The 25,951-nt window shown below is 39.1% G+C and overlaps 1 protein-coding gene across 1 annotated transcript in view; it reads left to right on the forward strand.

Annotated features, from left to right (window-relative positions):
- Positions 1-25,951, forward strand: part of CRIM1 (cysteine rich transmembrane BMP regulator 1) — a 203,928-nt gene that overhangs the window by 13,810 nt on the left and 164,167 nt on the right. Inside the window, exon 2 of the mRNA XM_075043079.1 lies at positions 798-971. Within this exon, the coding sequence (XP_074899180.1) occupies positions 798-971 (174 nt within the window). The remainder of the gene's footprint in view (positions 1-797; positions 972-25,951) is intronic.

A 25,951-nucleotide genomic window follows, 5' to 3' on the forward strand; every position in this document is an offset into this window, starting at 1 on the left:
TTGGTGTGACTCTGGATCGACTGGATTTATTGCTTCCTGGAAGAAAAAAAATAATAAAATTCTTGTTGCATGTAGCCTTCTAAAAGGAAAATGGTCAGTTGTACAGTGGGAACATCAGTTACACGCATTTGATGGGACTGATTCAAAAGGAGCAGAATTATTTGAGCAGAGAGACTTGTTCCAGCCCAACTATCCCCCTGCCCTTGACAGCAAGGAGCATGATGTGCTTGAGCAATTCTCCTAGAGTATGGATGGTAATCCAGGAGTGCTGGAAAACTCACTTTTGGTCATATTACAGAATCAGAGGCCTGGCATCTTGCAGTAATTTTTTATTAAAAAGTTATCTCTGTGGAGTGAATTCTATGTGATGTATTTTTTAATCGGGTTTAAAAATGCTCTCCTTCTAACTCAATTTTGACTTCTGTAACAGCTGCAGATTCTGTCCCAACATTCTCACTTCCATGATAAATATAACTTCAAGTATCTGCGAAAGTTATTTCAGTTAGAATAGCACTCATTTGTACTGCAGCTATGCATTTCTGCAAGACGTCATAGTTTTTCATACAGATGGAAGTAAACAATGCCAGTAGCTGTAGCAAAATGGGCAATAGAACAGCTGCAAAACATGGTATTTGGCAAATCCCACAGTTTAGATTAATCCATTATTTTTTTAAATTTGTTATCTTCTGTTTAGCACTGCGTTGAACTTGAAGTAAATCTCACCAAACTCCAAAGCAGCTGAATTTACATACTGCAGCCGAAATCCAATAGTGAGCGAGTTTGTTTGTTTATTTTAGATGAAAACTGGGATGATGATCAGCTTCTTGGATTTGAACCGTGCAATGAAAACCTTATAACAGGTTGTAACATAATCAGCGGGAAATGCGAATGTGACACCATTCGGACCTGTAATAATCCATTTGAATTTCCAAGCCGGGATACTTGCCTGTCGGCCTTAAAAAGGATTGAAGGTAAGCACTTGTCTTCGGTAATTCAGAGTTAGTAATTTTTCTGTGCATTTGATGAAAAGCTAGGGCCTAGTTTAATATGTTTCAGGATGACTTGGGTAGTTTCAGATACCTGTGGTCTTGTACTTTTCAGAAGACAGTTGTATATTTTAAAGGAAGATGGGACTTCAGTAAGCTAGGCCTGCCAAATGCATAGGTTTAAGAATGGAAGAAACTGATACTTTGTGTGTTATGATGTTTGCAGATTTTGAGACTAAAACAATTCTGTTCATAGTTCATGGTACCTACCTTCACATATCTTTAGCTGTAAATCAGTGTGGAAAACTCTCTTTAGATCTATTGATATGACTGAACTATGAATAAACACAGTGGATTTTAATAGCAAAGGCGTAGAAAAAGTAGTTGTTGATAATACTTACTTTTTTCTTATATGAATGCATGAATCACTATTTTCTTTAGGTTTACATAATGTAGCATTACTTTAATTGCTTGTATTTTTCAGTTTCCATGTTCCTTTGATTAGACTTGCATTAGGCCACATATGTTTATGCTTCTGCACACGTATGTGATGGATATTTGTGTTTGGGGTTTTCTTGTTTGCTTATGGCTGAACTGGAAATGAGTTGGCTCAAGTGTATCCAGTTGGAATTAAATTCCCATGGTGTATTTCTAGAATTGTTTTGAACAGCTATCAAAGGTTTGATCTAGGACCCTTTCTATGATGCTGTAATTACTGTTTATTATCCAAAGTATCCAGGAACATGCACAAGTTGATTAGTGGAGTGAACCTGCTTAATTAGTCTACTTTAAACCAATGTTTAAAGTCATATTGCAAAAGTAAATGTATTTACAAGGCTACTAACCATATTTAAAGTTACTATGTTTAAGTTAAGGAAGTGTGATGTGATGTCATCTGTTGTACTTGTTTTGTGATAAGAAAACTGTTTTCAAGCTACAGACTTGAAATGAGGAGACGTTGTGGAAAAAAAATGTAGCTGGCAGAAATGTTCATTGACGTTGGTCATGATGTTGGTCACTAAAGGCGTACAAGCGCTTTATGTGCATTTTTTTGTGTTTTTTTAGCTCTAGGAAGAGGAGAGGCACAACCTTTGTTGGCCTCTTGTTTGTTGCTGTAGTAGTGGGCAGTAGCATATATGGGTTCTTAAGTAACCTTACTCACCACTTCTTTTTTTACTTGTGAATGCATGACTAAGTCTGCAGTAGTTTAGCAGGACTCTGTTGGCATGACAATTCATCATGTGTTTAACTTGCTAAGAAAATCTGCTGTGGGATGCCTTTTTTTTTTTTTGCAGGCTCGGAAGAAATGGGCTTAGTTTGTGGAATGGTGTAGTTAAGCAGGTTGATTCTTTGAGTAGCTTTCCTTCAGTAACCTCTTGTTTCAGCTAAATTCCTGTTTTAAAAAGAATAGCATTTTAAACTTAGCCATGAGGTAACAATATTCTAAATGTAAACTATTTGGTATGACAGTGATGGTGCAGTTGTTTTTCAGAGGTGTAATTTTCTTTTTTGTTTATTTGTTTTCTTGGTTTTATTTCTTTTTTGGGGAGTGGGGAGGGTGTTATTCCAAAGCCTCAGACTACAGGGCACAAGCAGAAGAGTTTAGGACCTGCTGTTTTTTTAATCCTTGACAGACAGGAAGGATAGTTGATGCAAGTGATGAAACAACAATGGTACCCTTAAATACCAGAAATCTGGCAGTTATAACTTGAGTGTTGTAACAGTCCAGCCTTTACTCATAAGAATGTGAATTTGCATTTGCATCCTCAGACTATCCAACCCTACTGCCGAGGAATGTTTGAAATTAAATCCATCCATATTTCTTAATAGAAGGGCAGAAGTCATAGCATAACTTTGATTTGTCTGCATTTGACAGCTGTAGTCAGTCAAATCTGCCTGCTGTGTTTTGCACTGTAAATGTTTATTCCCTCTTGCTCTAACTAGGATTGGGAATTGAATGCTAACTGCTTATGGAGGTTATTTCTTTAAATACATTACTACTTGTTTTGGTAATTAAAATGCATGCTTCATCCTGTACCTAAGCTAATGGAAAAGAAGAATAACTTTTTTTCCCCTTGCACTTGACCCATCCCTGTTTGGTAAGCAAGCAAAGTCTCTTAGGTAGAATGGGATAGCCACTTTGGTGTGTCTGAGCCAGTATTTGCTCTTTGAGTATTTCAGGCTTTCAAAGTTCATAGTCTGAAAGTTGAATTCATCCATTCAGAAAATCCACCTGAAACACAGCTTAGGTAGCATGCAAACCAGAGGGCTCTTTCCCCATGTTAAATGGAGAAATATTTCAGTTTCTTCAAGGCAAGCTAAGTCTTTAACTGTAGTGTCATGTAAAAAGAGGTGATTCATAAGATCTGTTAAATATGTCTAATTAAGATTTTACTGAAATCCAAAGTACTGATATATACTTCACTCTTTTGGCTTGTCTGTTAAAGATAATGGCAGGAAGATTTGAAACTAGTAATTTAAATCCTGAAATACTTTAATAGAACCTGCTACTATGGAAAGTGGGACCAAGACAGGGTAGTCTAAGTTCCCTCTCCTCAATACTTGATATGGATAATTAATACACAGTGTGATTAAAAAGACTTAAGTTGAGCACCTGATTGATGGATACACCATAACAGGAGTTTCTGAAGAAAATTTAAAAGAAGAAAAGTGTCATCTAAGCAGCTACTTCCATGTGTTTTCTACTTTGAAGATACTTATTAAGCAATTGAGAATGTTTTGTGTTGTTCAGTGACATGTGTCACTTTGCAGGATTTTTTATATTCATTATAAGTTTGTGTATCATTCACATGTTGATGAACTTCCATAACACAGCTGAGGCAAGGGAAGATACTTAACCACATCCTGCTGAGGAGAAAATGGGTCAGGTAGCTTTCATTCTAATTATGGAGGTAATTGGGAGGGTCCTATCAAGTGAACTTTTTTTTGGTAGTACTATTATTAAAAGCACAGCTGAAATAGATTTATATCTTTACGGAGTATTTGACAAATTGCAACCTAGAAAATTAGTATACAATGGCCTCTAGAGAAATTCTGGCTCAAGCAATTTCATTAAAGTTGCATATTTATGACAAGTTATCTTGGGCTGTATAAATTCATTTAACTGAGGACCCGTCTTTCAGTTTCCTGAGTAGTGGAGGCAAGGCTATTATAGAGACCAGTGGTGCTAGACCAGTGTGGTTTGCTTGTTCTGATTAAAATGAGTTCTATGGATTTTCTGTCTTCTTTCTCTCTCTCTTTTTTTTTTGTTTTTTTTTTCTCTTGTTGGATTTTTGTTGTTACCTTGAAAGAAGAAGGAAGGGTGCAGTTAGGCTCCCCCAACCATACTAAGTATACATAGGTCCATGCACAGGAGATGCTGGTGCTAATGACATAGCGTTAGCTGTAGTTGCCAGCTCAATCAACCTGTACAGCTCACTGAAAGCTATCTTTGCCTGCAGATGTGGAATCTGTTTCATAAATACGATTTGGCAAATAACAAGCAGTGAGCCAAAATCTGCAGTCCCATTTCCAGATATGAATGTGTATGTGCTAAGGGGTTAGAGCTTTTGCATGTACTTTGGTTTCTTGTGTCTTTTTGTGCTTGCACCTTCCCTTTCAAGTGCCTCTCTAGTCATCTTCCTTTTTTTTTTACTTCTAGTTTGTCTTATACTTAAGCTTTTCAGGTTGTGTGTGGTCTTCCCTTCTGGGCTTGGTATCAGTTCTAGCTTGCTTACTCAGCTAACCCAAAGTTTTCTTGTTAGCGTCATATAGGATTTTCTTTCACTATTGGCTTGTGTCTGCCTGCCTTCCTGGGCTCTTCATATTTTCTTTTACCTTTACCTTTCCCTGCCTCCTTTCCTTGCTTTCTTTGCCTACCTATTTCATCCTGTTTGTACCCCAGTTCACTTAAACAAGCCACATAAGGCAAATAAGACAACTTTATCTGTCCTTCCTTCCCAAAATCAGGCTGCATGGGTTTAACATCATGTTGCTTAGATATTGTTGACAAGGCCCAAAAGCCATGTTCTTTATTTTGTCTCCCAAAGTCTTGCTCTGCCCTCAGCTGGGGAAGCCTGTAATAGGAAGCATCTGTTTTAATCTCTAATGTATGTAACTTCTGTAGGGGTGCTGATGTCTATTTGCAAGAAAGTACCGAGAGGTTAATGGGGGGGGTCTCAATAATACAGGTACTGAAGGCAGTTGTCATCCTCACCCCTTGCCCTTGTTTTCCTGGGAAACCGTAGGATTAGATACATTGGAAAGGATTGGTTTTGTCATGGAACTTGATAGCTAACTTCTAACTAATCTTTGTGTAGACATACTGCAAGCATTCAAAGACTTGTTACTTGATTGGAGTACCATACAGCATTGTCCTGGTTTTGGCTGGAATAGAGTTAATTTTCTTCCTAGTAGCTGGTACAGTGCTATGTTTTGGATTTAGTATGAGAATAAAGCTCGTTTATGCCTTAGAGGTCTCACAACTCCATTACCAGGCTTAAAGTGTCTGCTTCTCTACATGGACTGTCAGTGACTTTTCATATAGAAGGTTGGTATAGAGGTCACAAACCATCCTACTGCGAGGAAATGCACACATTTGGGGCTAGAAAGAAACTGTCTGGAAAAGCTATCGCATACCTAAATAATAATAGATTCCTGTGTCGGTGGTTTTTGTTGTTGTTGTTGTTTAAAATGTTTTGCTTTTGGTTATTGTCTTGATGAGTGCCTGCTCTGATATGGTTCAGGAAATCCTGTGTTCTTGAGCTTGGAAAGCTGGCTTCTATTCAGGAGACTGCTAATGATGACAGCTTGGTTGAACTTGGGCTGCTGGAGTGGACTGTGGAAAATAAGGCCAGAGAGTGAAAAGTGATGAGATGCTATCTGTCTGCTGAGCCACAGTAAGAGGCAGAAGTCTAATAAGCTGCATCTATACATTCTTGCAGTCATGATCTGCTAAGAATTAGGTGCAGATGGTACAGAAGAGTCAGTTCTTCAGACTTTGTTGTGCGAGATGCTGAGGATTGGGGGTGAGAGAAGTGAAAGAAAGTAGTTCATCAGGATGCATTTGTAGGGCATTGGTAGGTAGCAGCACTCAAAACTTGTTGTGTAGTGTCAGTCCAATTATCTCAGTCTTGCCTAGCACGTATGAAGAACCACTGGGAGGTGGTGTCTGGTGTGACCCAACCTCAGTAGTTTCAAAGACTGTATTCCAGTTCTGGGATCTTCTTCCTTCTCTTCCTCTATGCTAGCCTGGCAGCAGTTCAGATGGCCCAGCCAAGCTTTAAAGAACAGGAACCCAAAGATGTTCTGCTCTCCCTCCTCCTCCTCCTCTACAAGAGCAGGTCAGGATCTGTGGGCAGGCGGCATGCCTTGCTGCCTTCCCCCTTCAGAGGCAGTGGCAGGCCTTTGGAATGATAACTCTCTCCTGAAAATATGTTCCCTGCTAGAACAGCTATCTCCTCTTCCCTCTGGGAAGGGAGGGGAAAGTCATGGGTCAGAGGCATGCAGTCTTTCACTAGGTGGGCTGTACTTCAAGTTGGCATTTACTAAAAACTTCAGTCTGCAGATTCTCTCAAAGGTAAGAAACTTCCTGGTACTAGCTTGCTTCTTGAAAGTAACTTGGTAGCAGTGTTTGTTTTGATAATACCAGGTACTGGTTTGACACCAAGAACACCCAGACAAAGGTGTTCTCGAGGACCACGGAGAGCATAAGTGCCGCCAGCCATAGGAAAGGCAGTGCTTCTGTGTATCTCGAGTTCTCCCAGTGCACACCTGAGCTCTAGGAGGAGAAACCAATCGACTTTCTTTATCGGTTCATACTCTACCAAAAGTATAAGTATTTTCCATGTCAAAGTTAAGCCCAGTCTTTATTCAGAATATATGTGAAGGATAAAATTTGTACCTTTTTTGATGAAAGATGCGATTAGTGCTTTAGGTAAATAAACACCCTTCACTTGCATCTCTGCATGTAAAACCTGCTGCTGATACCAAGTTATTGAAACTGTTATTTGAAGAGTTGCTTCTTGGTTACTTGGCTTGTACCTTTCTGCACTATTCACTGCTGTCCTTCATAGGTGAAAGGAAAAGGCCTTTTAAGTCGCTGGTATCTATTAAACTGGCTTATTGCAACATACTCCTTGCATTCCATTATTTTTTACATGTAACTGAATAACTTTATGCTGGCAAATGTTGCAATACCTGTTAGACCAGTCCTGGAATAACAAATATGAGAAGGTAATTTTATTCTGAATGCTTGTTTGGTTGGTTTTAGGTCTGATTTTGTGTTGAACTTCACTTGTGTGGTCTTAATGGCTGTGGCTACATTGAAAAACTAGAACAGAATAAATCCAGCTTTATGCTGAATTATCAAGCAAGGAGACGAGCGAAATACTTTCAAATGTGCTTAATCTGATACACTTTCCACTCCTCTCGCGTAACAATTAACATATGTTTTTGCTCAAATAACAGAACTTTGAAGGTTGGCATGTATTTGCAATAAGGAATGCGACTGTGGCAAAGGTCCAGATTTTACCCTTGAACATGCTTGTGGGAGCCAAGTAAATATATTTGAAAGCAAGTAAATGCATTTGAAAGCAAAATTTCACATGAAGCAGAGAGGAAAATGGCAGTATAGCTTTCAGGCTTTGTTTCTGAAAGCATAGATAGAGAAGGAAAAACTGTTTGATGTGGAAATAGTACAGATTAGGAATACTGATGTAAACTTGAATATACAAAGAAGTCTTCCAAAAACCAAAAGGGAAGAGAACATCCTCATTAATTGATGAGAGGGTTTTGTGACAGTGGCACATCTGCCAGTGCAGTAGCCTTCACAGCGTAACAGAGCAGTGTTAAATTTGCAGGACTTGTCACTTTTCTGACTCTAGCTCCTCACAGTACTGTTCCCTGATCAAGGAAGTGTGATCTTTTTCTAATGTATTGGCTCTTTTAGCATGTCCTATTTTTAAGATGAGTTGTCACACAGAGAACATCTGTGCCATGAAATTTCAATCTGACAGTAAGAAAACCTAGCAGAAGTTTCAGAAAGATATCAAAAGAGAAAACTGACTTTCATATTTTTGTATTGATGTGGCTGGACACCTAATTTTAGGCTTAATTAGATTATGAATAATGCTATTTGTATTAATGGGGGGAAGAAACTGCATTGCAGAAATTGTTAGGAGGGAAGATTGAAGAAAGAACCCAAAACTGAGCAGCTGGTTAGAAAACTAGAAGTGTTAGCATTAGATAAATTACTTCAATTATAACTAATACTGTACCTTTACACTTTGATTTTTTTTTTCCTTGCCATTTTATGTAAACGTGGTGGTTTTACTGTGTAGTAACTGAACTTAACTGTCTTTCTGTGCTACACTTGCTCATGTGAGCTGCTGTGCAGATGCCACTCTCGCCTTTCCTTCTTACATCCAAATCCCTTGGGTGTGTAATGCTTATGGAGAGGGTACTGGATCTTCAATTTGTGACACTTCAGTTTCCTTCAAACTTGCAGTTTCCAAGATTGCTGTGGACAGAAGTGTAACCTTAACTGTAGGCCTTGGGATAGGACCGTGTGACAAATACATCCTACAAAGCTAGCAATAAGATGTGGATGGTTAAAGCGTGGTTGATCCTAGAGACAAAGGAGCATTCTTCTTGCCTTTTTCTGTTTCAAATGCTTTCCTGCATTCATCTGAAACTGAATACGAGATAACTTACTGTACCTGGAGCCTCTGTAAGAGAAGAAGAACAGGACAGGTATCTTACAAATGGTAAGATCTTGGTTTTGATAAGTTCAGTGCATTTCAGATGTTATTTTCCGTGTTGGCAAGTAGGCTGTGCTGAAGTATGGCCACTTTAACTGTAGTGGCAAGTTACAGGTTTTAATAAATGCTTGACCCTAACTTCTGTTAAAACTGGGGAAGAGGGAGAAAATGGAGCAGGTGACTTTTAGCAGAATGCTTCCAGATGAAGTGTTGATTTTAAGGATCAAAAGTTATCTGCTTGTGACAGAAGAGACCTGAGCAAAGATCTCAAATTGAGTGGTGTGTAAACATTAAGATAATGTTGCATACTAACAGGAAGCTGTATTCCTGTGGCACTTGCTGTGCTGGGTCACAGGTCTTGTTTTGATAGGGCAAATCTTGTTTGGATATATGCAGCATTGATGTTGACAGAGATAACTCAGTGTTGAGTGAATGTATCCAGTGATAGTAGTATCAGTGATTTACTGGTCAGTATGACAACTTTAATACAATAGTTGTGTTTCTAAAAATGAGGAAAAATTTATTGGAGAAGAAAGGGGTTTTTTTGTTTTGTTTTGTTGGTTTTTTGTTTGATCACCTCTGGTAGACTTCACAGTTGTCTCTTTAAAAGAATGATGTACCACCATTTTAATTCTGAATGGTTGTATAGCATGGTGACAAACTATTTTAGCTCTTTGTCTCCAAATTTAGACCTTGAATTATTTTGTGAAGTTTTGTTGTTGTTGGTTTTTTTTCTAAATAGAACACTATGGAGCTTCCACAGCATCAAACTAACTTTTCTATGCAATAGAATGAAGCATTGCCAGCAAAATGTTTGTCTCCGAGACTGATGGATGGAGTCTAGAGTCAGCAAGATCCTGTGAACCAGTTGAGTTTCAGAGAAACATTGGTAAAGTTGGATAATCTCTTGCTCAGGATGGAAGGTGGGAGAAGAAAGGAGAAAAAGAGCAGTGTTTCTGGAAAACTTCCATTGGCCCTACTTCAGAACAGGCTGCAGATAGGATGCTTAATAAGCTTGGTTTGCCCCAGCAGCTTTTAAATAGAGCAAGGATACTTGTATAGCTGTTCCAAGAGTACTCTTTTCAAGATGCATGAGAATTTAACTCAGTCCAACTTAAACATTCCAAAAATGTGTATGAACCTGTGTTTTATCTTATTCACTACTAGAAGATGACACATTTCTTCCCCTTCTCCATACAAAAGCACTTGCTAATTAATACAGTAATAGCAGATGTCCCCATCAAATAATTTGCAAATGTAACATTTTTGCTCTGTAAGAAAGCAAAATGATTAATATTTGCAATGGAATTGTGGTATTAGTGTGATAAGAAAAACAAAATTATTCCCCTACCAAAAATGTAGGTTTGTATTATTTTTTTTAAAAAAATTATAATAATATTTAGTGTTCTGTGCATTAACTTATACAGGACTTGACGTGCCTTTTCACTGTTGTTTGTTTGATGCTGGTAAATGCAGGGAGTTTTAATTGCTGGTCAAAGTTTTGGGGTCTAGCTGTGCTCCTGCCCCCATCACCTTCAACCCAAGGTTCTGCTCAGCACTGCTGCCAGCAGTGGTGCTGATCTGTAGAGAAAGTCTCTAGTTTGTTTCCACATTCAGAAGTGTATCAAAGACTTGAGTGTAATAACCTCTGGAAAATAATGTTGTAACTGTCCTAGATCTATCATGGGGTTGTGCATTGAGCACTCGCTCCACTTGCTCCATTGGTTAGTTGTTTTACTGTACGTTGTGGATCATTTCAAGTGGAAGACCTGGCCTCCTTCTGTTTGTCGTCTTTCATCCAATTGCTGTTACCCACTTACAACAACCTTGGGAATGAGATGTTTAGTCTGGGACCATTTTCTTTCCTAGAAATGGCAAAGTTTCCTTCTGTGTCAAGTGAATACCTCATTAGGTCTAGCTGTGAGGCACCTCTCTAGGAAGCAGCCCTTTCATTATTACTGGCTGTGATTATTTTTCTGGTAGAGGTGCATCTTTGGAGAACAGCACTACTATTATAACGATTAAAAATCACGTCTGAATCTCTTCAGACGTGTGGCTAACTACTTCTCATCTTCCCATGGGGTTGGGCGGAATAATTATTTTTTTTTAAGGGGATTTTGATTTACTAACCTTTCTTCTGCAGGTTATCAGTCCTTACTAATTTAGTAGCATTACCTCTGGCTGATGCTATGTGACAAATCCATAGTCTGCCCTTCCCTTTTAAAAAGGGGTGTGTGTGTGTGTGCAAAACCATTTCAGTTTTCTTGCAGCCATGACTGCTTTAGTCTAACTAGCTGTAATCTGTCACTGACAGCCTGATCTAATGATCTAGGTGGAAAGTTTTGTTCTGAGCTTGTTGCTCCTGTTTGCCTGTTACTTTGCCCTTCTAGGCTCAGTATGAGCGGGTGTTGCTTGATTACCCCCTCCTGCCCCCCAGAAAAAAGCCCTGCGTAAAACTTTTTTATAAGTTCCTCTTACAAAGATGTCTGAGAATTTGTCACCCTACTCCAGAGTGTTAGCAGGGGTACAGCTCACAGTATAAACAAAAGTCCAAATGTCTGTTTAAGAGTATGGAAACCACCTAGTTATAAATGGGCTTTTCAGGACTCAGTTCCACCTTTCCTGGTGACACTGCAGTGAGATGGTACTCTGGCCAGTATCCTCACATGCTGGACCTGAGCATAGGTGGTACGTGTGTGCCCTCTATGGATGCTTAAAACCAAAATGTGTGCTCTCCAAATGCTGGCGCATCTGTCTATTCGCTGCCAATATATTTTTGGGCACCTGTTTGTGCTTCTAGTTACTGATAAAGGATTCTTCTGCACAAACACTTGGGGAGAGCATGGGTGTTTTATAGGCAAAGCACTGACCTCAAGGTTGAATGGCTTTCTCAAAAAAAACCCCAAACCCCCCAGCCAAAGGCATTGTTAGCCTTAGTGCCAACAAGCAATAGCTCTACCCCCCCTGAATTCCTGCGGGTGTTCTCTTCCTGTTGTTCTAGATTCCCTCAAGTGTTCTGTATTCAAAGTATTTTTAAAATTCTTGCTATTCAAATCCAAGAAAAATTCCATCCTCATTCATCAAGTAACTTATATGATGTACATTATACAGCTTATCTAGAATCAGATGTGTTACGTCAACTTATGTTAAAAGATGTAAATACTGCCTTTCTGTCCAGAAGAGGTGAAGCTTTCACTAACTTTTAGCTTCAGTTAGGAAGAGAACAGATAGTACTTTTGTATGATCAACGTTGTTCTAGAGACATGTGGAAATTGTTGTCATGGTGACAAACCAATCTACATAATTTAAGGTGTTAGAATTTAAATGGCTTGTCAGATACACATGCCAGAATCACAGCTGCTATAAATGAATGCACTAATATGTTAAATGTTAAACATGTTTGGAATTGGCATATAACTTTAGAAGGGCAAAGAAAACACCGTCTTGATTTAAAACAAACAAACATAAAACAAAACCCAAAACTGGGAACTCAAATCTGCTTTTGACCTCTGGCTAGGAGATGCAGTCACATACAGCAAGGGAGGAAATGCCTGACATTCTAGCCATCTGAGCTGGGGCTTCCAGCTATTTGGCACGCTTACTTGTGTAGGTCTGATGTTTTTTCTTCTCAGTTGTCATTGCAGGCTTCTTGTAGAAGTGAATAGGGGACAGAGTAATGCCAAAAGCAAGATGTTTCATCTTTCTGCTTTAGGTCCTTCTGTAATATGTATTAATTGCTTTATGAGAGTTTGGAACATGAGTTCCTAATCTCTTGTATGTTTTTAGAAGCCAGGTTAGAATATTAGTATCAAGATTTTACAATTTGAGTAAAAATACTGTATTTTTAAAAAGCCAATCTGGGTGCTTCTGAAGAAAACCGCTTTGAACATCAAAAATTGTCCAATAAACTTGTGACTGATATACTATACTGGAATGATGGATAGAAAACAAGATGTAAAATAAAATAAGTCTGTTAAACAAAATTTTCTAATTATTGTGCTGTTATAGTTTGTGGGCAGTGTGGGTATTCCTTACCTGGATAGATCACATGTGACAGAAAACTAAAATAGCAATCTCAGTGCTGCTGCTTTTCAAAAGTTATGCGCTTCGTACTGCCACATCAGCTGTGTAATTGGAGCGTATTCTTTAGTCTGTGACGGTGGTCTAAGCATCCAATCCTTACCTGCCTGCTGTGTGCAAGCCACTGCTTTCAGCTTCCCGCTTGCAATAACTGGGTACCTTCTGCTGGGGCTTTGATGTACTGCAAAGTAGGCAGACTGGGTAGAAGGACAAACACCTTGAGCCTGGAACTTGCGTGCTAGAGCTAGAAAGCTATTGGGAGCTAAATGCTGTCTGTCTCCTTGAACTGGATCTGTCCCTGAACAAGATGCTAGCAGCCCCTAGAAGTCATGAATAAGAAGAGCAAGACTCCTCTTCCCATCTGTCTTAGAAGCTGGAAACACCAAGTGAGCCAAGCAAGACCAAACTGGAGTGTGTGTCGAGGGGGGGATGAAATGAGAAAGAAATGCCTATCTTTTTTTTTTCCAGACATCTCTTAGTGTTGAAGAGTTAAAATGCTTAACAGATCAGTCTGCTGATGCTGTTCGCTCTGTGACAATAGGTGTGTTAAGCAAGGAATAGAGTACTTCAGGAAAGTGGAATTTTGGGAGAACATACAAGTAGCTAAGGGTGGGTGGGACTTGGATCCTGACTTGAGAACTGTACCTGGGTAGCAGGGCTCTGTTCATTATAAAGAAATGGGTGCACTGATGGATTCACTGATAGGTCTGGATCTCCTACAAAACATGATACACATAACATTTAATGAATGAGTCTGAGGTGCAGCTCTAGAGATTCATAGAAATGAAGGGAGGAGAAAATTGTGGCCTTCTCAACATGTAAAATGTGCTATTTTAGAACTTTTTATTACTGCATAAAGTTATTCTAAGTTTATCAGGTTGCTGTTTTGTTGTTTGGTTTTTTTTTTTGAAAGTGCGTGTTTCCTTAGTCTTTTTCAAAACTCTGCAGTGTGTTACTGAGATTCCTGAACCAAGTCTGTAGGAACTGGCATGATATAAAGGGATGATACACATCGATACTGCCTGAAAACAACTTGCCATCCTGTGCCATTCTGTCTGAGCAAGCTATTTGTTGAAATGAGGCATAAATGTGGAGTCTGGTTAACCTCTCATTAATAACCCTTGTGAGGATTGTCCTACATGAGGAGCTGTGGTTTACTGCTGTACTCTGCAAGTTCCATAGGTTGCATCTGAGTTTTGACAGAGCTGTTCAGTACTAGTGTGAAGTGAGATTAAGTGAAACCTGAAAATTGAGATAGAGATATATCTTCATGATAACACATCCTTCACTTCTTTTGAATAATACCATGATGTTCCAGTAATGGGAGTGGCTTTCTACACATAGACTAGAGCATGAACACTCACTGTAAGAAAGCCTAATGCTTTCTGTGCTGAGCCACCATTGGTTTGATTCAGGAGGCTGCAGACAGAAGAAATCTCTGTCTGGCTTCTACTCACAGTCCTACATTTGTGAAGTATTGCTTTGCCAACACACTTATTCCAACAATCTCTGTTTTCCTTCTCAATCCTAGGGACTATTACTGTGAAAGCTACTAGCTTGTTGACAAGGGAAAGAGAGCTTTGCTTTCTAGCAGAAATCTAGTCTGTCTTTACAGCTGTGGTCCGCAAAACTCATCACTGAGTGATCAAACATGGTTTCAGATCAAGGTACATATGCACCTCTCTTCATCACTGTGGTAGTTCTTATATGCTTGTTTTACAGCTGTACCTTATACAGCTGAAATTCAAATCTGTGGACTAGAAAGCAAGAAATGAAACTTGCTGAAACCTTCTTTTATTTTCTGATAAAAGTCCAGCAGAGATCTGTGAATCTTTGCTAGCTCTGCAGTATTGGCACACCTGCGATCTCCTCTGGCAGATCTTCCCCCCTTTTTTTTTTTCCTCCTTTTTTCTTCCCCACCCCTTAAGGGGGAAAGTTGCCATAGGCTACAGCTAAGGAACTTTGGGGGGAGTACAGGGATTGCTATGGAGTCGAAGGAAAAAATTTGAAGGCAAAGGAAAAATGTCAAAAGGACAGGACTTACAGCTGTATAATGCATGTAATCTTGCCTATGCTGTGGATTTTTTGGGTCTGGGGTTTTTGTTGTTGTTGTTGGGTTTGTTTTTTGTTGTTGTTGTTGGGTTTGTTTTTTGTTGTTGTTGTTGGGTTTGTTTTTTGTTGTTGTTGTTGGGTTTGTTTTTTGTTGTTGTTGTTGGGTTTGTTTTTTGTTGTTGTTGTTGGGTTTGTTTTTTGTTGTTGTTGTTGGGTTTGTTTTTTGTTGTTGTTGTTGGGTTTGTTTTTTGTTGTTGTTGTTGGGTTTATATTGGTGGCTTTTTGTTGTGTTTTGGTTTTTTTTGTTTGTTTGTTTTGTTTTTTGGTTCTGGACTGAAACTAAAATATCCAAACCTATCTGTTATTTACTAAGGAATCTGTAGTAGATGTAGCCCAGAAATGCTTATGGCTTACCAGGGTTACAAAAGTTGGCAAATGGGGTCTGGAACCTAAAGCATCTGTGAGGGTATAGCCTAGTAAGAATATGAGATTGCTTCAAATTACATTGTCAGTACTCCTACAGAGGAAGCATATCTGTCTTATATGGAAGAGAGTTGTTTGTTACCTAGGTACGTCTGTGTGAGGTGTGTTCTCTGAGTGTGCCTTTGATAAGGTTTCGTTTCTTAAAAAAGAGAGATGCAGTATGCTGCTCTGTGCTTTGCAGTCTGGTGGTTTGGACTGATCCTGACCAAGTTGAGTGAGTGATACTTCCTTTCTCATCTGTGTTTTGTGTAAACAAAGACTGACCTAGTTTAGGCATTAAAGTGCTTCTGGCTCTGAATCCCAAGTGGGAAAGGGGGCTTTTGAGTTTATGGTCTGGCAAAAAGGGGGATTTCTGCTAGCGGCTTGGCTTAAGGAGTTCCTGCCTCTGTGCTCTTCTCTGTCCCTGTCGCCTTGACATGACATGCTGTGGGTCCATGCTGTGAACTGGGCAGGGGAATCCTGTAAGCTGTTGGGGCCGACAAAGATTCTCTATTGACAAACAGTGATGCAGACGGTGTCATGAGGAAACGAGGCTTTTATCATTCTGCTATGTTTGTCTCTCAGTCTCTGCCTTTCCCTGTTTCCTGCCCATGGTTACTTTTGAGAGTTATGATTCCAGCAGCTGTGATAAATGGATAGGGACCTCAAAGATACAGTAATACTGCAAGTACTGAAAATTCGCAGCTGATTGTGAGACAGAGTATACAACATGAAATCAGCTTCAATATTAGGTAGCAGAGAATCTACAGGAGTTGGAGGAGGGATGAAGAGAAATATACTATGACTATCTGAACAGCTAGAAAAGCTTCAAGTGAAAATCTCATCATCTTGGGTGCTACAGAATGCAATTCTGAAACAGCCACAGGGAATCAGGCTTGGTAATTTCAATACCAGTGAAACTATGTGTTCTCTATTCTGTTCTGTGCTGTCAAATGCTTCCAGTTAAAAAAAATAAAATAAGGTAATAATAATATGGTAGAAACAATAATTTGAGGCTCTAGGTGCCACTAGGTGGCAGAACCCCTGCATCTATTCTGTGGATGTCTCTTTCTGTGTCTTTATTCTTCATCTGAGTATATATCAAAAGTACTTTTCAGCTGTAGTGTAATGAGAATAGACATCGGTAGGGATGCTTACATGCTATCCTAATAGGGCTCATATTGACTGTTGTTGTGGGAAATGTGAAGGGCTTTCAACATTCTGTATCCTTTATTGTTCAGACTTCTAGCCCTTCTGAAAAGCCCACTACTCAAAGTGGTTGCTTGCATTTAGTTGCATTTAGGTGTCAACACATGACTCTCTTCTTTCCCCGTTTCTTGGTTCTAACGTTAATAGTTGAGAAGTGAAGAGATGACAAAGTGATGTTTAAAAGGAATCTATTGTAAGGACTGGCAGCAGTGGCAGGAGCATGGCGATGGTGAATGGTTTAACCTATGGTGGAAGGCATGATTTTTGAGTGTTGGAAGCTTACAGTGTTATGGAGTGACTCATTTCTGTTGGTGAGATGTTTGTAGCTGAATAAAGTTACCCATTAGAAACAAATGTATCTTGAAGCAATAGCTGTTAATAGCTATCTTTAATAAGGTTCCTCTTCTCTTAGTGCTAGTCTTTGCTTGCAGTGTGCTTGTCATGTGGGAGATTATTTTAGCTTCGTTTTATTGGTGGTTTGACTTACAGAGCAGCTCGGGAGGTGGCTGAGAACAGCCCAAGAATAGGATCATTGCCTCCCTGTATTTACTAGTAGAGGGCTATCTAGGTCATGGGTGTGGGGATATGATAAATTCTGCAGGTATTATTGTATGTTTGCATATTGTAATACCTGGGGTACAGCCCTCATCTTGCATTTGGGGATACAACGGGACCAAGCCGGAAGAAATCCACATCCTCGTGATCTACTTCATAAGTATACCATCCTGTGTAATGAAGACCTCAATTAGTGGATGCTTAGTAATGAGTCTGTTAAATACTAAATGACAAATCTAAAAGTAACAGTATGGGTTTCTTTCTCTAGGTGCTGTATTTTAGGAACATCTAGATATTTCAGTTCAGAGTGTTAATATTGATTAAAACTGAAGTGTCAAATTTCAAAGCAGCTTAAGGTTTTCAAAAGGGGTTAGAATCACTTAACAGAATTTGATGCCTACTCTGAATTTTGTGTACAGTTGACACTCTGCTGCAACAGGGAAGTTTAATACAGATACTTCTCTTGACCTGTGAAGAAATAGGAAGGGATGCCAGCTTGTTCCATTAGTTAGGTACCTGATGGTTAGTTTATAACTTTATTTTGCAGTTCTGGAATAATCATGTGAGTGAGAATGACTTTTTGAATGTAGTGTCTTGAAGGAATTGTACAAGTCTCTTATTTCTCAGTAAGTCCAAATAAAAGTTCACATGCAAAAGATTTCTCCCCACTTCTAATTTTCTTCTAGTGCTACAGTCAGTTCTGCACAACCTTCTTACTCTTTCACCTTTCTAGCACATCTACTGTGCCTACTCCTAACCATCTTTTCCCCAGCTACCCTGCATCAAATCAGTCCTCTCTTCTGATCTTCCTGGGCATGCCCACACCTCATGGACACCTCATTCCTTGCTTCATCCTCTGTGGATCTACTCTGAAGAGCTGATCGGGAAATGCAAGTGCTATTGCAGCCACAGTCCAGCTCTGCAGTACCGTTTTGAGGATGCGATACGGGTGTTTGGGAACTTCTGCTCTGGGTGGTACTAGGTGTACCTCCCGTTCTAGTCGGGACAGCGTTGGTTTGGTTTTGGTTTGGTTTTTTAAGAAGGAGATCTTAGGCTGTGAAACGCAGGCAGTGTGGCCTACGTTGAAAAGCTCTTTATTGGTACACATGTGTGAGGCTGTTTTGTCTTTACCATTCCTTTGAAATTATTAGTGTTTGACTGAAGAGTCTTTGTGGAATGCATAAAAGAACTTTGAAGGAAGTACTGTGAAGGAAAGAAATTCAGCCAAAAACTAGGGTAGTTTGTAGGAAGGTGCTACTTTGGCTGTAGGTTTGTTTATTATAGAAATATAAGTTAAAATAAAACACCCAAATACCAAAGAGTCATCTGTTTTTAATGTAAATATATTTTAAAAAATACACTACACTGACAGAAATGCCTGAAACATCTTGGTGTTCAGAATTATATGTATAGTTTCTCACTTGTATCCTGTTCATGTCATCCAACTCCATATAATGGCTACCTACAAACCAATACCACAGAGATCATTCAGTAGGTTTTATTGGTGGTGTAAAAGCTATGGGTATTTATGCATAATACAGATTTCTTTCTGAAAATGACTTACCTCTAACATATGCTTTCAGTTCCTCATGTGAAGTTATTACTTTCCTACTTCATCTAGTATTTTGAAGATGATACTTCTTGAACGTTTATGAGGAGGTTGGTTGTTATGGTGATAGCCATTTGAATAGCAAAAGTTTGATTATTTTATTTTAATAATTAAAACTTGACATTTCTTTAAAAATTCTGTGTAGAAAGCAGTCTTCCTTTCAGAAAGAAATGTGTTGATGCTGTGCTTCCCTATGTCATGTTGAAAATAGCTGGTGGTTGGACCTTGGCAACTTGAGAGCTCTGATATGTGAGATCTGTGTGATGCCTGGTGAGTCTTAACACTGTCATTTAAGGCGATGTACAGCCTAGCATACTAAACTGGTGATGAAAGCAAGTTTGTACTAAGCAGGTGAACTGTAAGCAAGAGTGATACCTGGATGTAACATCCCAATTTTGTTGCCTGTTTTGAAGTGATGATTTCTTATGAAGCTATTGCAGTGAGGTAGAGAGAGAATAAATAAACTTCTTAAGCAAGCCCTGGCAGCCCTCAGATGCTGAAGAGTTCAGTGTTGGCGAAGGGGATTACTGAAAAAAAGAAAATGTTGTGGGCATGTGGAGACACTGAAAATACTATTTCACTGATAATACCCTGAGTACAATTCAAAACATAGCTGTGGAGTATGTGTTCAGAGGAGCAGTTTTAGAGATAAAGGTGTATTTATTTCCGTCCTGTTGATGAGAGGATGACTAATGTTGAAGAGGAGTTTTACTTTGTGGCAGAGGTCTTGCATGGGGTCTTGATGGGTTTTGTCTGTTTAGAGAGAGGAGCTGGAAATCCACAGTGAGGGAAAATACCTTGTACTATCAGCCTTGGGTTATATTAGGCCTTGTTTTGGAGTATGTGAAACACTGGATGATGTCTGCCTGTGAGATTGGGAGACACGCTTGCTTGAAGTGGGGCTTGGCTTTAAAATGCTGTTTTGTCCTAATGTACAGGGTCATACTGAGACTGTATGAGTGCAGTGGGTTTTATTTAGAAAGGGTGTTCTGAATTCCTGAAATGATGACGATCCTTTAGTCGTTCTGAAATGAGAGACAGAGAAGACGGACAGTGCTGGTTTGTATGTCCAGATTGTGGCTGTGGTCTTGTCAGCCTGGCGATAAAACAGTTCAAATAAGTTTTGTGCCAACTTTTGTATAAAAAAAGCTTAATTTCAGCCTTGCAGTTCTTTTCCGGTTCACAGTAGACATAACTGCTGACTGGGTTGTAAGTGTTTTAATTCTGCAGTATAGCTTGGTGTGGGATATCCTTTTTCTGCTGACTTACAAGAGTGCCTTTAGGGGCTTGTGCCCCCTTAGGGACTGCTGTCACCCTGGGCTGTTGATTTCATATTGCTTCCGTGACTCTGCCTGGCCAAGAAGCTAGACAATAAAGTTTTCTAGGGACGTCACACTGGGTTAAGTGAATTAGATTTGGACTGTGCAGCCAGTGGTTCTTACCAGCTCCAGCATGATCCTTTTTAGCAGGTGGATTAAGTCTATCAGCTCTGCAGTCCCTGGCTTCCATCAGTCTTGAGCCTGTGGATTCGTTGGCACTGGAGAAGGTAAGTCCCTTAAAAGGGAATTTTCTTTGGAATAAAAAACCCCCACCAAACCCAGCATCACTTCCAGTTAGTTTTTGAGGCAGTAACTGTGACAGTGCTGTGTACTCAGACCATTATCACTAATGCCGTGCATGCCAACTGGTCACGTTGCAGTCGTAACTCTCGCAGAGGAGCGTTTCGCAGCGTTTCGCCTTCTTGAGGCTCACGAAGTTTCACTGGATCCAAGGAGAGTATTCAAGAGCAGTACCGTGGCTCTTCCTCCCGCAGCCCTGCTTTGCTCCGTTTGGCCAGGGCAGGAGACAAAGAACAGGCTGCAGTTACTGGCTGTGAGCGTTTGCAGAAATTACTGACAGCCATCCCTCTCCTCCGAGGGGGACAGGCCTGCCGCTGCTCCTCGCTCTGCGGTAGCGGAGCTGCAGCTGATGGAAAGAACTGTGCAAGAACAAAGGAGCCAAGCAAGAACTGTGCTTTCCAAAAGTTTTGAGACACTCTGCTTGTGCATACGAAGCTGTTGACCTCCTTCCCTGAGGGCGACGGTAGAATTATTTTCTTTCAAGCGTAATACGTGGTTGTTGCCTTCCCTGCCCCATTAAAACTTAGCAAAAGGAACGCTAAACATACAGATGTTTTACCTGTGAAAATGTGAAGTATCTCTTTTATAGTTATGTCATATAGTTTTCTGTCTATTGTTAAAAAGTACATAAATGGACTGTGGTTCTTAACGTCCAAAAAATGATAAAATGATCGAGACTTCTGCTGTCTGCAACTTGAGAAGATACCTAGATATTTGGAATTCTTACTGTTCTGCAGTGAACCTTGTGTGGGAGTGGAAGCAAAGATGACTACTCAGTCAACTCGCTCACCTGCTCCCATCGCAGGTCCTGGCCACACGAGAATTCAACTGCATCTCAGTTTTCAATTCTTAATCTATAAACCAGGAAATAACAGTTTAAAAGACGGAAGAGCAGCATTAAGAAAATAATGATGGATCAAGAGTTTAAGAATTGGGGAAGGGGGAGAAATGTTGAAAACAGTCCCTGACTCACTTTCTAGACATTCGTAACAAGAGAAATTTGGGGTTTCTGATGCACAGAGGGTTGAAGCTTCTCCACGGAGGATACTGAATTTTTGTCTTGCCATATTTCCAGCCTTTTTGCCTGGAAAACAGGTGCTGACTCATGAGCGAGTGTTCAATGCAAATTACGGTATTGGTGCAGTGTAGTTTTCACTTCTGAAGATTCTGTTGTAGCAAATACATTATTATAATCCATGTTATATTGTTGGCAGCTGGATTTGGAAAATTCCTCTTGGTTAGTCAACAAACATGATAGAAACTATGAATCTCCTTTAGTTTTTTTGTTCATTTTATCTATTACAGTTTTCTGCCTGTTGTTGCTTTCTTTTACGTACTAACGTTTGTGGTGACTTTTTCTCAGCTAGTAGAGGGAGCTTTATATTCTTATGTTTCACTTAATTCACCTCTAAGGTTAACATTTTAGGGACAGGTTCACCATTCTCCATAATAAAATCCTTTGCCCTCTAGTCAAGACATCTGCTTTATTCTGTGCTGTATTTCCCCAGAAACTATGAAATGTTCCCACTTCAATATTATGCCAAAATTGCTCCTTGGTAATCGCATGTGGAAGTACAGGATAATTTTTACCACTGTTTATAGTACTTTTTTTTTTCTTGACCATGGAAATATAGAAACAAAAAATTCTTAAACTTATTTTTAGAGTTTAGTCATGAAAATGTTAAAACTATATTTAACCTAAAAAAAAAAAAAAAAAAAACAAAACAAACCAACAACAACCCCTATCTCCCCCCCCCCCCCCCCCCCCCCCCCGAAGGTAGGAGAAGCAACAACCACTACCTTTTTCTTTGTCTCTTCCTTGTAGAGAAGAGCTGGAGACTAAACTAAATTAATTCCCAGTATTTTGCTCTTGCATAGTCATATTTAGATCCTCTAGTATTGTGCGGCTTGACTGTCTGCCAGTTAGATTCAATTAAAAAAAAAAAAGTCAATTTTCCTTTTTTTCTTTAAGTTCCAAGTTATATAAGAAGCAGGTTACTTTTGCTAGGTCAGCAGAGCTACAACACATACTATGAAAACCAAACACTCAGAGCTTCCTAACCTTTAGGTATGGTGGAAATTTCCATAGTCACAGTCATCAGCTCAGAAGCAACTTCATTCTCATGCTTTTGCAGCACGCTTGTCCTTTTAACATGAAGATGAGTAACATAAACAGAAGTAGTCAAAATTGGCTTCTTGCCAGTTCTTTTTAATTCTTGTCTGAAACATTTCATCCTGCAGATTTAATTTTTGGGTTTTGGAAATAACTTTAATAATAGTGACACACCGCAGAGTAGCATTATCTTTCCTAGTCACTGGTGGAATGTAAAACATTTGATGTGAATGTTGAATAAATCTCACTTTTTGTCCATTAAATAATTTTTTCCCCCTGCATTGTGGACAAATCTTTGGCAATTTTAGTCTTCACCTGTAGTATTTCCACCACTGTTGGAATTCTTTTTACTCTGATGTGTTTATACGGACATAATTAGTTATTTTTCATAATTCCACACTCATCAACATTCCTATTATAATGTTCTCCCATTAGTTCTTAGTAGCTAATAGTGATTTTGTTTCATTTAATATTGGGAGGTTTCCAATTGCTTTTTGTTATAGCACACCAATAATTTTATTCATTAAGAATCCTCTTTGTTTTATGTACTTGTGTATATAATGTATATGATTTCAGATTATCTGTTCTTATCTTCTTGTAAACTGATATATTGCCGACTTAATTCCAAAATGTCAATTTTAAATAGTATCTTTTAAATAGTATCTAAAGTCTCTGTTTAAAAAAAAAAAAAGGACTTTGTGTCCCTGTAAGAGTTGAAGAGCAACACTAAAATATTTTTGGAGTACTATAATATTGTATTCAGCCTCATTCCTGTCTCTGCATTGCCTGCCTGTTGCCTTTTACTTTCAAAGCTGGTGGTACAGGTAAACACTTCAAAGATTGAGGAAGATGATGCACTTGAGCTCCCCTCAAAGCACTTTAGAGAGGAAGTACAACTGACCCATCAATGAAATTATACAGCAAATGCTGGTAAGTGTACTAAATGAACTGGAAAAAAAAAAATTGTCTATGATCTTTTTAATTTTAGCAGTCCTGTAGTAGGACTGCCGTGTCTAGATGAAAATGTATGTTTGCTTTTCAAGTTGAATGGTGCTAAGTTAATCATCTTGTCTTTAATTCTTCCCTTCTCTTGTCTTGGATCTCCAGTTGTCCATTTATTTCAGATAACCCAAGAAATTACTTTCCCTAGGCTGCTGCCTTTCTTGGCTGGCTTTCTTCCTTACAGCGTATTCTCCTGTTCCTTTAACAGTAAGAATATTTCTCATCAGCAGCTCTACTTATCCATGTATGATCTTACAGCATAGCTTTTCTAGCAGAGGAGGAAATTGTTTCATGAAGTATCTATGGAAGCATGTATGAAAGTGTCTTAGATCTGCACTTAAGTCTTGCTGATTATTTGCTAACAATGTTGAGTGTTTGTTAAACCATTTTGAATCCTTCTGTAATCAGATTTACTTTCTAAGATGTGGGGTTATATGATCTGATAGTAGCTAGGTGAATGTCAGCTGAATAAATTGTAACTGTTCTTGTCCACATGCTTAGCTTACTGGAAATGCAAATTAAAATTCCTAAGTTTAGTTGGAATTTGCATTTGGGACAGAGTAAGCACCCTGTCATTTCTTGTCACAGCTTAGCTGATAAGTGCTAGCTTGTTAAGACAAGGCAATATCAATATGGTTTAGATAGCATATTTTTGTCCTTGGCCTCACTGGAAGTATTGACAATTTAAAATTTGACCAGTGTTATCCATCTTTGACATCCACTCTCTTATGTTTGTTCTGTACAGTACTGCAATAACTAATACTGTTGCTCTAAATTAAGAAAATATTTTTCTTCTTTTTTCATAAGCCCAAGAGAGCCCTTTCAATAATGAAACAGATTTTTGAAACTTCTTTTAGAGAAACTGTCCTTGCGGTAATTTCCTAGAAAAACTTACACAGGCATTTTCAAATGCTTTGCCTCTGAATTTATCCCTTCCTACCCCACCCTGAAGATCTAATACACTTTTTCGTGGATTAATTCTGTTGACTCTGAACATCTTCAGATGCTCAATTCTGAGTAGCTTCAGGTCTTAGATGTTCATTTCATTAACTAAAATGTTTTGTGGAAGTTTGCTTAGTCCCCTAATGATTGTATCCTAGTAAGACATGGAACTTTTGTGCACTTTATTTATTTGTTTGTTTGTTTATTTTTGACAGCTGCATGTAGCAGGCTTTCTATTAATAAAGCCTGGAATCATTATTTCCCTTCAGTGTTTTCAAAAATGATTCTTGATGGCTTCAGTTATACTGTATTTTAAGCAAATCACTGCTTGCTTATCTTACTGACTTCGCTTGCATTAACAAAAGCAAAAATGATTTCTGAAATACTAGTTGTCCTCTCTGCTGCAGAGCTATTGAACATCCTCAATAGCATTTTACTCAGGCTTTTCTGGTGTTGTCATTCCTGGTAAAACTCCTCCATGTTATAGTTACAGATGTAGTCATAGTGAACCTTGAGAAGCAAACAGGCTTTCTTGGTTTTTTTTTAATTAAATGTGGATGGAAACCTCTGTTAACTCCATTAAGGACTGAAGTAAATGAGATGCTGTCTCATGGTAGTATTTTAGAGGTTAAGGCTCTAAGGGGATTCCTTCACTCCCAAGGTGTTGTGGTTTAACCCCAGCCAGCAACTAAGCACCACGCAGCCGCTCACTCACTCCCCACCACCCAGTGGGATGGGGGAGAAAATCAGGAAAAGAAGTAAAACTCCTCGGTTGAGATAAGAACGGTTTAATAGAACAGAAAAGAAGAAACTAATCATGATAATGATAACACTAATAAAATGACAGCAGTAGTAATAAAAGGATTGAAATGTACAAATGATGCGCAGGGCAATTGCTCACCACCTGCCGATTGACACCCAGCCAGTCCCCCAGTGGCGAATCCCTGCCCCCCCCTTCCCAGTTCCTAAACTAGATGGGACGTCCCATGGTATGGAATACACCGTTGGCCAGTTTGGGTCAGGTGCCCTGGCTGGGCATGAGAAGCTGAAAAAACCTTGACTATAGTCTAAACACTACTGAGCAACAACTGAAAACATCAGTGTGTTATCAACATTCTTCACATACTGGACTCAAAACATAGCACTGTACCAGCTACTAGGAAGACAGTTAACTCTATCCCAGCTGAAACCAGGACACAAGGTAATTTTAAACCAGAATACAGCTACAAGAAAGCAAAATTCTCAAAGAACAGAAAACTTAAGACCTTGTGTTTGAATTTTGAGCGGCAAATGCTGCTTCACAAAAGTTAACTTTCATGCAGTGCTTCTGTCTGAAAATATCTGTACAGAAATGCCTTCTTCCTTCAAGATATAGAGTGATACTAGACAAGTGTCAATGTGTGTATGTGCTTTTTGTTAACATTGTGCAAAGGGGCTGAAAACTGGAAAGGGACAGTAAGAAATACAGTGATGCCAGTTAATGGGAACTTTGGTTAAAGAAAGAAACAGGCAGTGGCATGGCCAAGAATTGGATTTTTTTAGATATGAAAACAGAGGAGAGA

This window comes from Buteo buteo, chromosome 12 (genome assembly GCF_964188355.1).
Source record: "Buteo buteo chromosome 12, bButBut1.hap1.1, whole genome shotgun sequence".
Lineage (NCBI taxonomy): Eukaryota > Metazoa > Chordata > Aves > Accipitriformes > Accipitridae > Buteo > Buteo buteo.